Source organism: Notolepis coatsorum, assembly GCF_963971535.1.
Source record: "Notolepis coatsorum genome assembly, chromosome: 2".
Lineage (NCBI taxonomy): Eukaryota > Metazoa > Chordata > Actinopteri > Aulopiformes > Paralepididae > Notolepis > Notolepis coatsorum.
The window spans coordinates 141,217,698-141,236,680 of NC_140166.1; the positions used below are offsets into that span (position 1 = coordinate 141,217,698).

Consider the following 18,983-nt stretch of genomic DNA (forward strand, 5'->3'; position numbering starts at 1 on the left):
AGAGAGAGAGAGAGAGAGAGAGAGAGAGAGAGAGAGAGAGAGAGAGAGAGAGAGAGAGAACTGGTAGGAATAAGGATCCAAACAAGCCAGGATAATAATAAGAATAGAATATAAATGGTGCGGCTGGGTGGCGTAGCGGAGATTGCGCTCAATGCAAGAGACTGCGGTCTCGACTCCCCGAGTCAGCGTTGCCTGCGGCTTGGGCCAGTCGTCATACTATCTCAATTGGCAGAGGTAGTGGGTGGAAAGCCGGTGGGTGGGGATTGGACGTTGTGGACAGCGACTCCTACAGGTCGGTTGGGTGACGCCTGTAGACAGGAAGTAGCGGGGGTAGTGTGAGCCTCCCATGCGTTACACCTCGCCACTGAGAGTCCGCACTGTCTGGTGAAAAGATGCGACAGGCTGCCTCCTCGTGTACCGGAGGGGACACGTGGTGCAAGGCTTCTATCCTCACTACAGCCAACCAGTGGGAGGCATAGTCTAGCAACGTTCAAGACAGGGGAGGGGAGAATTGAAGGGGAGAATTGGCGATACGAAATTGGGATGGGAGAAAAATAGAAAATAAGGATACAAAAAAGTGGATACAAAAAATAATAGAATATAAATAAAGCTCTGATCTGCACTACTCTGGTTGAGACATGTATACTTTATCAATAGTGTCAATATGCGTGTGTGTGTGTGTGTGTGTGTGTGTGTGTGTGTGTGTGTGTGTGTGTGTGTGTGTGTGTGTGTGTGTGTGTGTGCGTGCGTGCGTGCGTGCGTGCGTGTGTGTGTGTGTGTGTGTGTGTGTGTGTGTGTGTGTGTGTGTGTACAGCCCATCCTGGTATAATATACAGACTCTATCCTAAGTCTACCCTGTACACATACAATACTTCATACCAAGTCTTAGTCCGCCCCAGTATAAATAAACAGATGAATAAAGACTAAAAGTAATTTATTTATTTTTTATTTTTTATTATTATTTATTTCTTTATTTATATAAAACGACTGCAGCTGCCTATTTCACATGTTGAAAGACCCGAGTCTCCTCAGGAAGAACAGAGCAGTTGACAGAGCAGGACGACACAGAGGCTCTACAGGAAGGGACAGAGCAGGACAACACAGAGGCTCTACAGGAAGAGACAGAGCAGGATGACACAGAGGCTCTACAGGAAGAGACAGAGCAGGACAACACAGAGGCTCTACAGGAAGAGACAGAGCAGGACGACACAGAGGCTCTACAGGAAGAGACAGAGCAGGACAACACAGAGGCTCTACAGGAAGAGACAGAGCAGGACGACACAGAGGCTCTACAGGAAGGGACAGAGCAGGACAACACAGAGGCTCTACAGGAAGGGACAGAGCAGGACAACACAGAGGCTCTACAGGAAGGGACAGAGCAGGACAACACAGAGGCTCTACAGGAAGAGACAGAGCAGGACGACACAGATGCTCTACAGGAAGAGACAGAGCAGGACGACACAGAGGCTCTACAGGAAGAGACAGAGCAGGACAACACAGAGGCTCTACAGGAAGAGACAGAGCAGGACAACACAGAGGCTCTACAGGAAGGAAGGGACAGAGCAGGACAACACAGAGGCTCTACAGGAAGGGACAGAGCAGGACAACACAGAGGCTCTACAGGAAGGGACAGAGCAGGACAACACAGAGGCTCTACAGGAAGGAAGGGACAGAGCAGGACAACACAGAGGCTCTACAGGAAGGGACAGAGCAGGACAACACAGAGGCTCTACAGGAAGGGACAGAGCAGGACAACACAGAGGCTCTACAGGAAGGGACAGAGCAGGACAACACAGAGGCTCTACAGGAAGGAAGGGACAGAGCAGGACAACACAGAGGCACTACAGGAAGGAAGGGACAGAGCAGGACAACACAGGCTCTACAGCAGGGGTGCCCAACCTTTTTTGAACCAAGATCTACTTTTTAATTTACCACCTAGCCGACAGCTACCAGCCAACATTTTACCTACTATCGGCTAGTATTAGTATTAATAGTATTAGTAATACCCATTCAATATGCACTTGTACAGCACTTTGTTCAACTTTGTCAGTGCTGTAAAGTTTAGACCTTTTTAAATCTTAGACAAACAAAACACTTTGCTTTCATGAAATATTGTAAGCCATCATTTGAGGCTTTATAAAAGCAGCATAATGTACACAAATCTGTCAGTGCCGAGTCCGACCTCATCTTAAATAACAAACAGCAGTGCTTGTTGTAATTAACAAAGAGAGGCAGAGTTGATTTTTATAAAATTTTATTAATCGAGATCTACTTGAAATCAGCCCGCGATCTACCTCCCGATCGACTGGTTGGGCACCACTGCTGTAGAGCATCTGTGTTGTCCTGCTCTGTCCCTTCCTGTAGAGCCTCTGTGTTGTCCTGCTCTGTCCCTTCCTGTAGAGCCTCTGTGTTGTCCTGCTCTGTCCCTTCCTGTAGAGCCTCTGTGTTGTCCTGCTCTGTCCCTTCCTGTAGAGCCTCTGTGTTGTCCTGCTCTGTCCCTTCCTGTAGAGCCTCTGTGTTGTCCTGCTCTGTCCCTTCCTGTAGATCCTCTGTGTTGTCCTGCTCTGTCTCTTCCTGTAGAGCCTCTGTGTTGTCCTGCTCTGTCCCTTCCTGTAGAGCCTCTGTGTTGTCCTGCTCTGTCCAGTTTATTGTTCATGTGAACTCCCAACAACTCGTAGGTCTCCACCTCCTCCTCGTCCCCTCAGATGCTGATGGGATTTTATTTATGGATCCCCATTAGTCTTCTACACCCTTGAGTGAAATACTATTCTTCCTGGGGTCCGAACACATAACTTACAACATTACAGTACATTACATTACAGTAATAAAAGAAAACATAAGAAACACTTTAGCCTAAGTACATTCTCAATATCTTAAAAATCTCACACAAAAAAACACACAAAGGCTCTAGCCACAAATACAATACCAACTAAACTAACTAACTAAACTACCAATACTAACTAAATAAATCAGTAACTCAACTGTATTTCATTATTCATAACAGCATTTTTCAACTTTTTCTTAAAAGTAAATTTTGGGGGGCCTCTTCTTGCTACGCCTAAAGTCCACTGCTGTGGAGGATGATGGGGATCAAAATAAACGTAAACTTAAAAACCAGGGCTCTGTGCTCATCCTCGTGTGTCGTTTGTGATGTAACTGAATGAATGAATGATTTTATTTTTTTATTTCCATGTCTTCTTTTACAAAGCAATGTACAGTAGTAGAAAATGTATAAAAAAAAGAAGGAAAATTACCGAAAAGGTGTAGGCTGAAGCTGAGGCTTTCTAATTGCCTACCCTTTTTACATTACATTATTTACAAACAAAAAACGAAAAAAAAAAAAACATAATTCAGTACATCATTTTGCAAAAACAAAGGGTTACAAAAGTTTCATAGTTTTATATACAAAACGTGTACACATTTATTTATTTGTTTTTTATATATATATTTTGTCACAATTTTAATACGGTTATGTTATAATGAAATATAATTAGGATAATAATAATGTTTTATATTTATGTATCACCTTATAATATTTGAATACTTTCTTAAATGTATGTATCGAACTACACATTTTTACTTAATTGTCACAGTTATTCCATAGTTTTACCCCTTTAACAGATATACATCTGATGACGGATGAGTCATCTGAGAACTTCTGTCGGTGGCACCCGCTCGACTTGTGGCAGAAGTCGGAGGTGTAGAGGCTGAACAGGAAGGGTGACGAGACAGTTCCCTTAATCGGCTGCCCTGCAGTCTGACGTATCGGGGTCTGTTGGTGAGGTAGTCTGTGATCCAGGCCACCAGGCTGTACTGTGGTCTGTTGGAGAGGTAGTCTGTGATCCAGGCTGTACTGTGGTCTGTTGGAGCGGTAGTCTGTGATCCAGCTGTACTGTGGTCTGTTGGAGAGGTAGTCTGTGATCCAGGCTGTACTGGGGTCTGTTGGTGAGGTAGTCTGTGATCCAGGCCACCAGGCTGTACTGTGGTCTGTTGGAGAGGTAGTCAGTGATCCAGCTGTACTGTGGTCTGTTGGAGAGGTAGTCAGTGATCCAGGCTGTACTGTGGTCTGTTGGAGAGGTAGTCAGTGATCCAGGCTGTACTGTGGTCTGTTGGAGAGGTAGTCTGTGATCCAGGCTGTACTGTGGTCTGTTGGAGAGGTAGTCTGTGATCCAGGCTGTACTGTGGTCTGTTGGAGAGGTAGTCTGTGATACAGGCTGTACTGTGGTCTGTTGGAGAGGTAGTCTGTGATCCAGGCCACCAGGCTGTACTGTGGTCTGTTGGAGAGGTAGTCTGTGATCCAGCTGTACTGTGGTCTGTTGGAGAGGTAGTCTGTGATCCAGGCCACCAGGCTGTACTGTGGTCTGTTGGAGAGGTAGTCTGTGATCCAGCTGTACTGTGGTCTGTTGGAGAGGTAGTCAGTGATCCAGGCTGTACTGTGGTCTGTTGGTGAGGTAGTCAGTGATCCAGGCTGTACTGTGGTCTGTTGGTGAGGTAGTCAGTGATCCAGGCTGTACTGTGGTCTGTTGGCGAGGTAGTCAGTGATCCAGGCTGTACTGTGGTCTGTTGGAGAGGTAGTCAGTGATCCAGGCTGTACTGTGGTCTGTTGGAGAGGTAGTCTGTGATCCAGGCTGTACTGTGGTCTGTTGGTGAGGTAGTCAGTGATCCAGGCTGTACTGTGGTCTGTTGGTGAGGTAGTCAGTGATCCAGGCTGTACTGTGGTCTGTTGGAGAGGTAGTCAGTGATCCAGGCCACCAGGCTGTACTGTGGTCTGTTGGAGAGGTAGTCAGTGATCCAGGCCACCAGGCTGTACTGTGGTCTGTTGGAGAGGTAGTCAGTGATCCAGGCCACCAGGCTGTACTGTGGTCTGTTGGTGAGGTAGTCAGTGATCCAGGCTGTACTGTGGTCTGTTGGAGAGGTAGTCAGTGATCCAGGCCACCAGGCTGTACTGTGGTCTGTTGGTGAGGTAGTCAGTGATCCAGGCTGTACTGTGGTCTGTTGGAGAGGTAGTCAGTGATCCAGTCAAAGTAAACAGTATACACAAGGTGCAGTATACACAAGGTACCCTAACTGGCAACTGCCATGATATACGCCATACAGTACATTATATTCCGTGCAGGGTTTGGTGGTTAAGAGTCAGACGCACTTAGTGGTTAAGAGTCAGACACACTTAGTGGTCAGACAGGGTTTGGTGGTTAAGAGTCAGACGCACTTAGTGGTTAAGAGTCAGACACACTTAGTGCTGAGACAGGTTTCGGTGGTTAAGAGTCAGACACACTTAGTGCTGAGACAGGTTTCGGTGGTTAAGGGTCAGACACACTTAGTGGTCAAGAGTCAGACACACTTAGTGGTCAGACAGGTTTCGGTGGTTAAGGGTCAGTCACACTTAGTGGTTAAGAGTCAGACACACTTAGTGGTTAAGAGTCAGACACACTTAGTGGTTAAGAGTCAGACACACTTAGTGGTTAAGAGTCAGACACACTTAGTGGTTAAGAGTCAGACACACTTAGTGGTTAAGAGTCAGACACACTTAGTGGTTAAGAGTCAGACACACTTAGTGGTTAAGAGTCAGACACACTTAGAGGTTAAGAGTCAGACACACTTAGAGGTTAAGAGTCAGACATACTTAGTGGTTAAGAGTCAGACACACTTAGTGGTTAAGAGTCAGACACACTTAGTGGTTAAGAGTCAGTCACACTTAGTGGTTAAGAGTCAGACACACTTAGTGGTCAGACACACTTAGAGGCACACGGAGACTACGTTCGTCACCAACACCGGGAGACACTGGATTCGCCTGTTCGAATCCAGCTCCCGGCGTTGCTATCAGCTTGGCTGGCCTCTCACACTGATACAATTGGCTGTATCAGGGGGTGGGAAAGCTGAAGGGTGGGTCCTGGGCGTTGTGGACAGCGACCCATACAGTTCGGTCGGGGCGCCTGCTCAGCAAGGGTTGAAACTAAGGAGAGATAGTGTGCCTCCCACACGCTACACTCTCCCCGGTGATAACCTGCACGGCCAGGTTGGCCTGCCCCAGGCTGCACATGCGTCGGAGGAAAGCATGTGACAGTCTCCGGTCTCCCGGACCAACAGTAGGGGAAAGTACGCAACAACCAGGAAGGGTGGGATGGGAGAAAAATCGGGAAAAAGGAGGGGAAGAAAGATAAAAAAAAAAAAAAAAAAAAAAAAAGAGTCAGACACACTTAGTGGTCAGACAGTCCTAGTTCTTGCGTTCCGCAGCCGTTAGTTCTCCAGCTGCTGGCAGCGGTCTGTGCCCACGGTTGCGTCCTCCACACAGATGATGTGCCCGGTATGCAAGGGACGCACTCACCAGGGGCCTGAGGTATTAGGAGTATGCACTTGTTTATTTTTCTGGATATTCAGTATACTCGCCTATCACCATGAATACCGTTGAAATAATACAGGGGGGGGGGGGGGGGGGGGGTACGGTTACAGTGTAGCCACTTAGCAGGGTGCTAAGGTGGAATAGAATAAAAAATATACATACAAGTCTTTAGTTTTAGCCTTTGTAAATGTGGTCACATGTTGTCAACATGGCAAGTGTGAGGAGGGGTTGGTGCATGTTTACTGAAACAGTCAAGTTTCAAGTTTCAAGTTTCTTTAATAGTTGTCATACAGAAGTACAGAATACTTTCATACAAAATGCTTCTTACTGTTACGCTCCAGAGACTGTGCTAGACAAGATAGTATCAAATAACATAGTATAGCATGTAATTTAGAAGAAGAAAATGAGGTCACAGTGTTCGGTATAGACATATGTACAATGTTCTGAGTTACCATATAATATACAATACTATGCAGTGTACTAATGTACAGTACTATATAGTGCAAAGCAGAAATGGGATGAGGTACAATTTAGGTACAATTTACAGTAAGGTGTACGAGTTGTAGTGCAATCCTTCATCAATAAATATAAAGTGTGGGGAGTGGGTGCTACAGTGTGTTTGTTTAAAGTGGGTGTGTGCTATAAAGTGTGTGGAGTGGGTGCTACAGTGTGTTTGTTTAAAGTGAGTGTGTGCGTGTGGATGTGTGTGCTATGTGCGTTTGGTGGTTGTTGTTGTGTAGTGTTCATTGTTCGTTTAGCAGCCTGATGGCCTGGGGATAGAAGCTTCTTCTGAGTCTTTCTGTGCTCGCCTTGAGACTCCGGTATCGCTTGCCTGACCGCAGCAGTTCAAAGAGGCAGTTGTTCGGGTGACTGGAGTCTTTAATGATTCTCTTAGCCTTGCCCTTGCAACGCTTGTTGTAAATGTTCTGGAGGGTGGGGAGCCCCCCTCCAATTGTGCGTTCGGCTGAACATGTCACTCTTTGTAGTCTGCTTCGGTCTTGTGCAGTGCTATTCCCAAACCAGGAGGTGATGTTGCCAGTCAAGATTCTCTCTATTGTACATGAGTAGAAGTTCTTAAGGATCTTCTGACTGACTTGGAACTTCCTTAGGCGCCTGAGGAAGTAGAGGCGTTGTCGTGCCTTCTTCACAACACTGTCAATGTGTGTGGTCCATGTCAAGTCCTCGGATATGTAGGCTCTGAGGTACTTAAAGCTGTTGACTCTCTCAACCGGTGCCCCGTCGATGCTGAGGGAGGGGGCTGTAGTCCTTGACCCCCGACCTCCTGAAGTCCACAATCATCTCCTTTGTTTTGCTGACGTTCAGGGAGAGGCTGTTTTCCTGGCACCATCCCGCCAGGACCTTGACCTCTTCCAGGTAGGCCCTCTCGTCGTTGGCAGAGATCAGGCCCACCACCACTGTGTCGTCAGCAAATTTGATGATTGTATTGCTACTCCGCTGAGCCACACAGTCGTGTGTGTACAGGGAGTAGAGGAGGGGACTCAGAACACAGCCCTGGGGGGCCCCTATGTTGAGGGTGATGGATGAGGAGGTGCAGTTGCCTGCTCTCACCACCTGGGGTCTGCCAGTCAGGAAGTCCAAGACCCACTGGCAGAGGTCATAGTTCAAGCCCAGGTCCCTGAGCTTGGCTATGAGTATGGAGGGGACTATGGTATTGAATGCCGAGCTGTAGTCGATGAATAGCATTCTCACATAGTTCCCCTGCCTCTTGTCCAGGTGTGATGCTGCTGTGTGCAGCACATGGGCTATGGCGTCCTCCGTGGACCTGTTGGGGCGGTATGCAAATTGCAGGGGGTCCATGTTGATGGGGAGGGAGGAGCAGACTGTCACAGTCACGACTGTGACTCATGCATTCATATGTTTGTATTACGCAATGCCTTCTGAACTTTCTTAAATCTGATGCCCCTGACAAATTTACAATAAATATATATTATACAAAACATATATGATACTTAAAATCTCCTTGAATTAGATTTTTTTGTCACAACTGTCTGTAACTGGATGTAACAGTTTCCTTGATGACTCAATGACGATGATCAGCAATGTCCTGGTAATGTACTGGAACGGTATTACGAGAGGGGAAACCCTGAGGATGTCTTTTCGTATGTATATTCACTTCCTGTATGAGTCACCACCTCCAGTACAGCTCACAAACCAGGAAGTCAAGGTCATTAAGGCCATGGAGCCTGCGTAGCCCAGGGTTGGGTGTGACGGAGGCAATTTCCACCCTAAGCGCTATATAAATATAATGTTCATTCATTCATTCATCATAGTTAACTACAACTAACAACTATAACTAACTGAACTAGTGTGTACTTATGAAGCAAAATAAAATAAAAATAATATACATTAAATGTCTTTAGTTTAGGTAACATTTTTCAACATGGCAAGCGTGAGAAGGTACTGGTGGGATGCCAGGTTCTCTAGGAAGAACAGCTGTTGCCTAGGTGCCCGCTAATGAGGATCCGAATAAACAATAACAAACAATGTTTATTGAAATTGGGCCACGACTGTGAGTCACTCACTGTCATGACGTGATGTATTACGTAACACCTTATGAACCTCTTCAATCTGGCCCCTGACAAATCTATAATAAATATATATTGTAAAAATAAATGTAATAAAATAAATATAACTAATAATAATACATCCAAACTAAAACGAAACAATTTTAAACAATAAAAACTAAACAGAAACTAGCAAACCCAGTCTGGAAAAGAACCGAAAATAAACTGAATTGAAAACAAAAAGTACAAACTACTGTTAAACAACATCATCAGACTCCTCACTCTACCCTCTTTGCAGGATATAATTAGGGATGCCCCGATCACGTTTTTTGCCACCGATACCGATCACCGATCGTCTTATGAGCCATATCGGCCGATACCGATCGTTTTTGGTTTAAAAATATATATATGTGTGTGTGTGTGTGCGTGTGTGCGTGTGTGTGTGTGTGTGTGTGTGTGTGTGTGTGTGTGTGTGTGTGTGTGTGTGTGTGTGTGTGTGTGTGTGTGTGTGTGCACGCGCATGTATGTGACCCAGGTGACCCAAGAGTTAGGCGGTGCACCACAAGGAAAGGTCACAGGTTCAGGCGGCTGGAAGACACTGAAATAGCTGAGTGGAAAGTCCCAGTGATGTCTAAGGAATTCTTCTGTGGCTCTATTGTCAGTTCAGTAGACTCACTGTATTATCATCTGTGCATTTGGATAAAGCACCCTGTTCATTATGCTGTGGTCTGGTCTGCTCTGGTCTGGTCTGGTCTGGGCTGGTCTGGTCTGGTCTGCTCTGGTCTGGTCTGGTCTGGGCTGGTCTGGTCTGGTCTGGTCTGGTCTGGTCTGGTCTGGTCTGGTCTGCTCTGGTCTGGTCTGGTCTGGGCTGGTCTGGTCTGGTCTGGTCTGGTCTGGTCTGGTCTGGTCTGGTCTGGTCTGCTCTGGTCTGCTCTGCTCTGGTCTGGTCTGCTCTGGTCTGGTCTGCTCTGCTCTGGTCTGGTCTGCTCTGGTCTGCTCTGGTCTGGTCTGGTCTGCTCTGGTCTGGTCTGGGCTGGTCTGGTCTGGTCTGGTCTGGTCTGGTCTGCTCTGGTCCGCTCTGGTCTGGTCTGGTCTGCTCTGCTCTGGTCTGGTCTGCTCTGGTCTGCTCTGGTCTGCTCTGGTCTGGTCTGGTCTGCTCTGCTCTGGTCTGGTCTGGTCTGCTCTGGTCTGGTCTGCTCTGGTCTGGTCTGGTCCGCTCTGGTCTGGTCTGCTCTGGTCTGGTCTGGTCTGCTCTGGTCTGGTCTGGTCTGCTCTGGTCTGGTCTGCTCTGGTCTGGTCTGCTCTGGTCTGCTCTGGTCTGGTCTGGTCTGGTTTGCTCTGGTCTGGTCTGGTCTGGTTTGCTCTGGTCTGGTCTGGTCTGGTCTGGTCTGGTCTGCTCTGCTCTGGTCTGGTCTGGTCTGGTCTGGTCTGGTCTGGTCCGCTCTGGTCTGGTCTGCTCCGCTCTGGTCTGGTCTGGTCTGCTCCGCTCTGGTCTGCTCCGCTCTGGTCTGCTCTGGTCTGGTCTGGTCTGGTCTGCTCTGGTCTGGTCTGCTCTGGTCTGGTCTGCTCTGGTCTGCTCTGGTCTGGTCTGGTCTGGTTTGCTCTGGTCTGGTCTGGTCTGGTCTGGTTTGCTCTGGTCTGGTCTGGTCTGGTCTGGTCTGCTCTGCTCTGGTCTGGTCTGGTCTGGTCCGCTCTGGTCTGGTCTGCTCCGCTCTGGTCTGGTCTGGTCCGCTCTGGTCTGGTCTGCTCCGCTCTGGTCTGGTCTGCTCCGCTCTGGTCTGGTCTGGTCTGCTCTGGTCTGGTCTGGTCTGGTCTGGTCCGCTCTGGTCTGGTCTGCTCCGCTCTGGTCTGGTCTGGTCTGGTCCGCTCTGGTCTGGTCTGGTCTGCTCTGGTCTGTTCTGCTCTGGTCTGGTCTGGTCTGGTCTGTTCTGCTCTGGTCTGGTCTGGTCTGGTCTGCTCTGATACAAACCGAACCGTCCATTTTGTGAACCTTTCCACCCCTAATATATACTATACTCTAACCTCATCTCTTGCTTCTTCTTCTTCCAGAGGATGACGTAGACCTGGAGGCCTTGGTCAACGACATGAACTCATCACTGGAGAGCTTGTATTCGACGTGCAGCGGCCACCAGCCGGAGTCCACCCCCCTCCTGCACAACGGACAGACCTCTTCCTCACACCACCACCATCATCATCATCAACAACAACAACAACAACAACAACAACAACACCACCACACACAACACAGCCAGCCACAGAAGGGGGGCCAGCAGCACACGCACACCCCCAGTGGCCACGCCCCTCCAGAGCCACCCACCTCAATCGACTCCTCCGGACACAGCAGCCTCCGCAGGTCACAGCCCATGCACATCCTCGCTGTCAGGTGGGTGTCCTCAGACTCTACTGCTGACCACACCTCAGACTCTACTGCTGACCACACCTCAGACTCTACTGCTGACCACACCTCAGACTCTACTGCTGACCACACCTCAGGCTCTACTGCTGACCACACCTCAGACTCTACTGCTGACCACACCTCAGACTCTACTGCTGACCACACCTCAGACTCTACTGCTGACCACACCTCAGACTCTACTGCTGACCACACCTCAGACTCTACTGCTGACCACACCTCAGACTCTACTGCTGACCACACCTCAGGCTCTACTGCTGACCACACCTCAGACTCTACTGCTGACCACACCTCAGACTCTACTGCTGACCACACCTCAGGCTCTCTGCTGACCACACCTCAGACTCTACTGCTGACCACACCTCAGACTCTACTGCTGGCCACACCTCAGACTCTCTGCTGACCACACCTCATACTCTACTGCTGACCACACCTCAGACTCTACTGCTGGCCACACCTCAGACTCTCTGCTGACCACACCTCATACTCGACTGCTGGCCACACCTCAGGCTCTCTGCTGACCACACCTCATACTCTACTGCTGGCCACCTCAGACTCTCTGCTGACCACACCTCAGCCTCTCTGCTGACCACACCTCAGACTCTACTGCTGACCACACCTCAGCCTCTCTGCTGGCCACACCTCATGCTCTACTGCTGACCACACCTCAGACTCTACTGCTGACCACACCTCAGACTCTACTGCTGACCACACCTCAGACTCTACTGCTGACCACACCTCAGACTCTCTGCTGACCACACCTCAGACTCTACTGCTGACCACACCTCAGACTCTACTGCTGACCACACCTCAGGCTCTACTGCTGACCACATCTCAGACTCTACTGCTGGCCACACCTCAGACTCTACTGCTGACCACACCTCAGACTCTACTGCTGACCACACCTCAGGCTCTCTGCTGACCACACCTCAGGCTCTCTGCTGACCACACCTCAGACTCTCTACTGCTGACCACACCTCAGACTCTACTGCTGACCACACCTCATACTCTCTGCTGACCACACCTCAGACTCTACTGCTGACCACACCTCAGACTCTACTGCTGACCACACCTCATACTCTACTGCTGGCCACACCTCAGGCTCTACTGCTGGCCACACCTCAGACTCTACTGCTGGCCACACCTCAGACTCTACTGCTGCTGACCACACCTCAGACTCTACTGCTGGCCACACCTCAGACTCTACTGCTGACCACACCTCAGACTCTACTGCTGGCCACACCTCAGGCTCTACTGCTGACCACACCTCAGGCTCTCCTGATGGCCACACCTCACACTCTACTGCTGGCCACACCTCAGACTCTACTGCTGGCCACACCTCAGACTCTACTGCTGACCACACCTCAGACTCTACTGCTGGCCACACCTCAGACTCTACTGCTGGCCACACCTCAGACTCTACTGCTGGCCACACCTCAGACTCTACTGCTGACCACACCTCAGACTCTACTGCTGGCCACAACTCAGACTCTACTGCTGCTGACCACACCTCAGACTCTACTGCTGGCCACACCTCAGACTCTACTGCTGACCACACCTCAGACTCTACTGCTGGCCACACCTCACACTCTACTGCTGGCCACACCTCAGACTCTACTGCTGGCCACACCTCAGACTCTACTGCTGGCCACACCTCAGACTCTACTGCTGGCCACACCTCAGACTCTACTGCTGGCCACACCTCAGGCTCTACTGCTGGCCACACCTCAGACTCTACTGCTGGCCACACCTCAGGCTCTCCTGATGGCCACACCTCAGACTCTACTGCTGGCCACACCTCAGACTCTACTGCTGGCCACACCTCAGGTTCTACTGCTGACCACACCTCAGACTCTACTGCTGACCACACCTCAGACTCTAGTGCTGGCCACACCTCAGGCTCTAAGAGAAGTCTGGAGACCTTCACAGTGGAAGTTATTAGACGTCAACCTACACGTCAGACAAAAAAAACAGGAAATTAAACAAAGCGCAATATCAAGTGGTTTTGCTTAGAGGTTTGACGGCATTACAGATTCTACCTTGAAAAAATAATAATATACAAATAATAATAATAATAATAATAATAATAATAATAATAATAATAATAATAATAATAATAATAATAATAATAATAATAATAATAATAATAATAATAATAATAATAATAATAATAATAATAATAATAATAATAATAATACACAATAATAATAATACACAATAACGATAACTAAAAGAATACAATATAAAGGTATTATAATGAACTTTCATATCAATCTTCTCTCATCTGATCTTTAATTATAAAGGTTGGTATAATTAAGGTATAATTATAAAGGTATAATTAAGGTATAATTATAAAGATATAATTAAGGTATAATTATAAAGGTTTAATTAAGGGCATAAAGGAAAATACACCATTTCTCAAATCTCATCTCTAATTACAAACATATTCCATATCTCATCTCTGATCACATACACTATATCTTTATTTCAGATACCATGTATAATTTCATAATATCATGCCATTGCACCACATTGCGTCATCAAATACGTTGTCTTATACCATGTATCATGTCATAACGTTTTATCATTGTATCATGTTGTTGAAGCAGTTTTTTTTCCTCTGTTATGGATTATGATGATGTGATTACTTGTGACTGATCCCTAATCAATTATGTTTGATGATAGTTTCATCATATCCAGTTACCAGGACGTCTCCCTGCTGGGCGCTGCGGTATGTGAAGTCAGAGACGATGAGAGCCAGCAGGTAGGTGGACATTCTCTTAGTGGGTTCAAACTCCGTCTGACTGACTGCTACTCCATCTATCGTCCTGTTCACGACTTCTAAAGTCAGAAACACACAGAAACACACAATAATCAATCATGCTTAGCTAGCTCACATGGTACACCAGCAAGCTGCTTAGCTAGCTCACAAGGTACACCAGGTGGCTGCTTAACTAGCTCACATGGTACACCAGCAAGCTGCTTAGCTAGCTCACAAGGTACACCAGCTAGCTGATTAACTAGCTCACATGGTACACCAGCGAGCTGCTTAGCTAGCTCACATGGTACACCAGCTAGCTGCTTAGCTAGCTCACATGGTACACCAGCTAGCAGCTTAGCTAGCTCACATGGTACACCAGCTAGCTGCTTAACTAGCTCACATGGTACACCAGCTAGCAGCTTAGCTAGCTCACATGGTACACCAGCTAGCTGCTTAACTAGCTCACATGGTACACCAGCTAGCAGCTTAGCTAGCTCACATGGTACACCAGCTAGCTGTTTAACTAGCTCACATGGTACACCAGCTAGCAGCTTAACTAGCTCACATGGTACACCAGCTAGCTGTTTAACTAGCTCACATGGTACACCAGCTAGCAGCTTAACTAGCTCACATGGTACACCAGCTAGCTGCTTAACTAGCTCACATGGTACACCAGCAAGCTGCTTAGCTAGCTCACATGGTACACCAGCTGGCTGCTTAACTAGCTCACATGGTACACCAGCTAGCTGCTTAACTAGCTCACACGGTACACGGAAAACGGATTAATTATACAGTAGCCATTCTCTGAATTAAAATACATAATCAGGACTCTCTAACTGAAGTACTGGCAGGGTTATGGTTTGACTGGTTCCACTGACTGGTCTCTTTTCCGTTGGACAGAGCTGTGGTCCCGGGGGCGTGGGTCAGAGTGATGTGGAACACAGCTTTGATGGCCGGCTCGTCGAAGCAGGGGAACGTCTTCCTGGTGTTGGTAGGATGCATCTGAGACGTGGCCACCACCCTGAGGAAGGTCCCGGCACAATCAGACACGGTCGCAGTGTTGTTGATACCAGTCACCAGTCATGCTGTCTCACGTCTGGTCATATAGATGTTTGAACCTATAGACTGGTCCTATAGTCTGTCTGGTCCTATAGTCTGTCTGGTCCTATAGTCTGGTCCTATAGTCTGGTCCTATAGTCTCGTCCTATAGTCTGGTCCTATAGTATGTCTGGTCCTATAGACTGGTCCTATAGTCTGGTCCTATAGACTGGTCCTATAGTCTGGTCCTATAGAATGGGCCTATAGTCTGGTCCTATAGTCTGTCTGGTCCTATAGTCTGGTCCTATAGTCTGGTCCTATAGTCTGGTCCTATAGTCTGGTCCTATAGTCTGGTCCTATAGTCTGGTCCTATAGACTGTCTGGTCCTATAGTCTGGTCCTATAGTCTGGTCCGATAGTCTGGTCCTATAGTCTGGTCCTATAGTCTGGTCCTATAGTCTGTCTGGTCCTATAGTCTGGTCCTATAGTCTGGTCCTATAGTCTGGTCCTATAGACTGGTCCTATAGTCTGGTCCTATAGGCTGGTCCTATAGTCTGGTCCTATAGTCTGTGTGGTCCTATAGTCTGGTCCTATAGTCTGGTCCTATAGTCTGGTCCTATAGTCTGGTCCTATAGTCTGGTCCTATAGTCTGGTCCTATAGAATGGTCCTATAGTCTGTGTGGTCCTATAGGCTGGTCCTATAGTCTGGTCCTATAGTCTGGTCCTATAGACTGGTCCTATAGTCTGTGTGGTCCTATAGGCTGGTCCTATAGTCTGGTCCTATAGACTGGTCCTATAGTCTGGTCCTATAGTCTGGTCCTATAGTCTGGTCCTATAGTCTGGTCCTATAGTCTGGTCATATAGTCTGGTCCTATAGTCTGGTCCTATAGTCTGGTCCTATAGACTGGTCCTATAGTCTGGTCCTATAGGCTGGTCCTATAGACTGGTCCTATAGACTGGTCCTATAGTCTGTGTGGTCCTATAGTCTGGTCCTATAGACTGGTCCTATAGTCTGGTCCTATAGTCTGGTCCTATAGTCTGGTCCTATAGTCTGGTCCTATAGACTGGTCCTATAGTCTGTCTGGTCCTACAGTCTGGTCCTATAGTCTGGTCCTATAGTCTGGTCCTATAGTCTGGTCCTATAGACTGGTCCTATAGACTGGTCCTATAGTCTGGTCCTATAGACTGGTCCTATAGTCTGGTCCTATAGTCTGGTCCTATAGACTGGTCCTATAGTCTGGTCCTATAGTCTGGTCCTATAGTCTGGTCCTATAGTCTGGTCCTATAGTCTGGTCCTATAGTCTGGTCCTATAGACTGGTCCTATAGTCTGGTCCTATAGTCTGGTCCTATAGTCTGGTCCTATAGTCTGGTCCTATAGTCTGGTCCTATAGACTGGTCCTATAGTCTGGTCCTATAGTCTGGTCCTATAGTCTGGTCCTATAGTCTGGTCCTATAGTCTGGTCCTATAGCCTGGTCCTATAGACTGGTCCTATAGTCTGTGTGGTCCTATAGTCTGGTCCTATAGACTGGTCCTATAGTCTGGTCCTATAGTCTGGTCCTATAGTCTGGTCCTATAGTCTGGTCCTATAGCCTGGTCCTATAGACTGGTCCTATAGTCTGTGTGGTCCTATAGTCTGGTCCTATAGACTGGTCCTATAGACTGGTCCTATAGTCTGGTCCTATAGACTGGTCCTATAGTCTGGTCCTATAGTCTGGTCCTATAGTCTGGTCCTATAGTCTGGTCCTATAGTCTGGTCCTATAGACTGGTCCTATAGTCTGGTCCTATAGTCTGGTCCTATAGTCTGGTCCTATAGTCTGGTCCTATAGTCTGGTCCTATAGTCTGGTCCTATAGTCTGGTCCTATAGTCTGGTCCTATAGTCTGTGTGGTCCTATAGTCTGGTCCTATAGTCTGGTCCTATAGTCTGGTCATATAGTCTGGTCCTATAGTCTGTCTGGTCCTATAGTCTGTCTGGTCCTATAGTCTGGTCCTATAGTCTGGTCCTATAGTCTGTCTGGTCCTATAGTCTGGTCCTATAGTCTGGTCCTATAGACTGGTCCTATAGTCTGGTCCTATAGTCTGGTCCTATAGACTGGTCCTATAGACTGGTCCTATAGTCTGGTCCTATAGTCTGGTCCTATAGTCTGGTCCTATAGTCTGGTCCTATATACTGGTCCTATAGTCTGGTCCTATAGACTGGTCCTATAGACTGGTCCTATAGTCTGGTCCTATAGTCTGTCTGGTCCTATAGTCTGGTCCTATAGTCTGGTCCTATAGTCTGGTCCTATAGTCTGGTCCTATAGACTGTCTGGTCCTATAGACTGGTCCTATAGTCTGGTCCTATAGTCTGGTCATATAGTCTGTATGGTCCTATAGACTGGTCCTATAGTCTGGTCCTATAGACTGGTCCTATAGTCTGGTCCTATAGTCTGGTCCTATAGTCTGGTCCTATAGTCTGGTCCTATAGTCTGGTCCTATAGTCTGTCTGGTCCTATAGACTGGTCCTATAGACTGGTCCTATAGTCTGGTCCTATAGTCTGTCTGGTCCTATAGTCTGTCTGGTCCTATAGTCTGGTCCTATAGTCTGTCTGGTCCTATAGTCTGGTCCTATAGACTGGTCCTATAGTCTGGTCCTATAGTCTGGTCCTATAGTCTGGTCCTATAGTCTGGTCCTATAGACTGGTCCTATAGACTGGTCATATAGTCTGGTCCTATAGACTGGTCCTATAGACTGGTCCTATAGACTGGTCCTATAGTCTGGTCCTATAGACTGGTCCTATAGTCTGGTCCTATAGACTGGTCCTATAGACTGGTCCTATAGTCTGGTCCTATAGTCTGGTCCTATAGTCTGGTCCTATAGACTGGTCCTATAGACTGGTCCTATAGACTGGTCCTATAGTCTGGTCCTATAGTCTGGTCCTATAGTCTGGTCCTATAGTCTGGTCCTATAGTCTGGTCCTATAGTCTGGTCCTATAGACTGGTCCTATAGTCTGGTCCTAGTCTGGTCCTATAGTCTGGTCCTATAGACTGGTCCTATAGTCTGGTCCTATAGTATGGTCCTATAGTCTGGTCCTATAGACTGGTCCTATAGTCTGGTCCTATAGACTGGTCCTATAGACTGGTCCTATAGACTGGTCCTATAGTCTGGTCCTATAGTCTGGTCCTATAGTCTGTCTGGTCCTATAGACTGGTCCTATAGTCTGGTCCTATAGTCTGTCTGGTCCTATAGACTGGTCCTATAGTCTGGTCCTATAGTCTGTCTGGTCCTATAGACTGGTCCTATAGTCTGGTCCTATAGACTGGTCCTATAGTCTGGTCCTATAGTCTGGTCCTATAGACTGGTCCTATAGTCTGGTCCTATAGTCTGGTCCTATAGATTGGTCCTATAGACTGGTCCTATAGACTGGTCCTATAGTCTGGTCCTATAGTCTGGTCCTATAGTCTGGTCCTATAGAGTCTGGTCCTATAGTCTGGTCCTATAGTCTGGCCCTATAGTCTGTCTGGTCCTATAGTCTGGTCCTATAGTCTGGTCCTATAGTCTGTCTGGTCCTATAGTCTGGTCCTATAGTCTGGTCCTATAGTCTGGTCCTATAGTCTGGTCCTATAGTCTGTCTGGTCCTATAGTCTGGTCCTATAGACTGGTCCTATAGACTGGTCCTATAGTCTGGTCCTATAGTCTGTCTGGTCCTATAGTCTGGTCCTATAGACTGGTCCTATAGACTGGTCCTATAGTCTGGTCCTATAGACTGTCTGGTCCTATTGACTGGTCCTATAGTCTGGTCCTATAGTCTGGTCCTATAGTCTGTCTGGTCCTATAGACTGGTCCTATAGTCTGGTCCTATAGACTGGTCCTATAGTCTGGTCCTATAGTCTGGTCCTATAGACTGGTCCTATAGTCTGGTCCT

The 18,983-nt window shown here is 47.7% G+C and overlaps 1 protein-coding gene across 1 annotated transcript in view; it reads right to left on the reverse strand.

Annotated features, from left to right (window-relative positions):
* The window catches only part of grb10b (growth factor receptor-bound protein 10b), a gene marked incomplete at both ends in the record, with an annotated part of 107,942 nt that overhangs the window by 75,748 nt on the left and 13,211 nt on the right, over positions 1 to 18,983 (reverse strand). Inside the window, 3 exons of the mRNA XM_084308327.1 lie at positions 10,888 to 10,928; positions 13,983 to 14,119; positions 14,918 to 15,060. Coding sequence (XP_084164453.1) covers positions 10,888 to 10,928; positions 13,983 to 14,119; positions 14,918 to 15,060 — 321 coding nt within the window. The remainder of the gene's footprint in view (positions 1 to 10,887; positions 10,929 to 13,982; positions 14,120 to 14,917; positions 15,061 to 18,983) is intronic.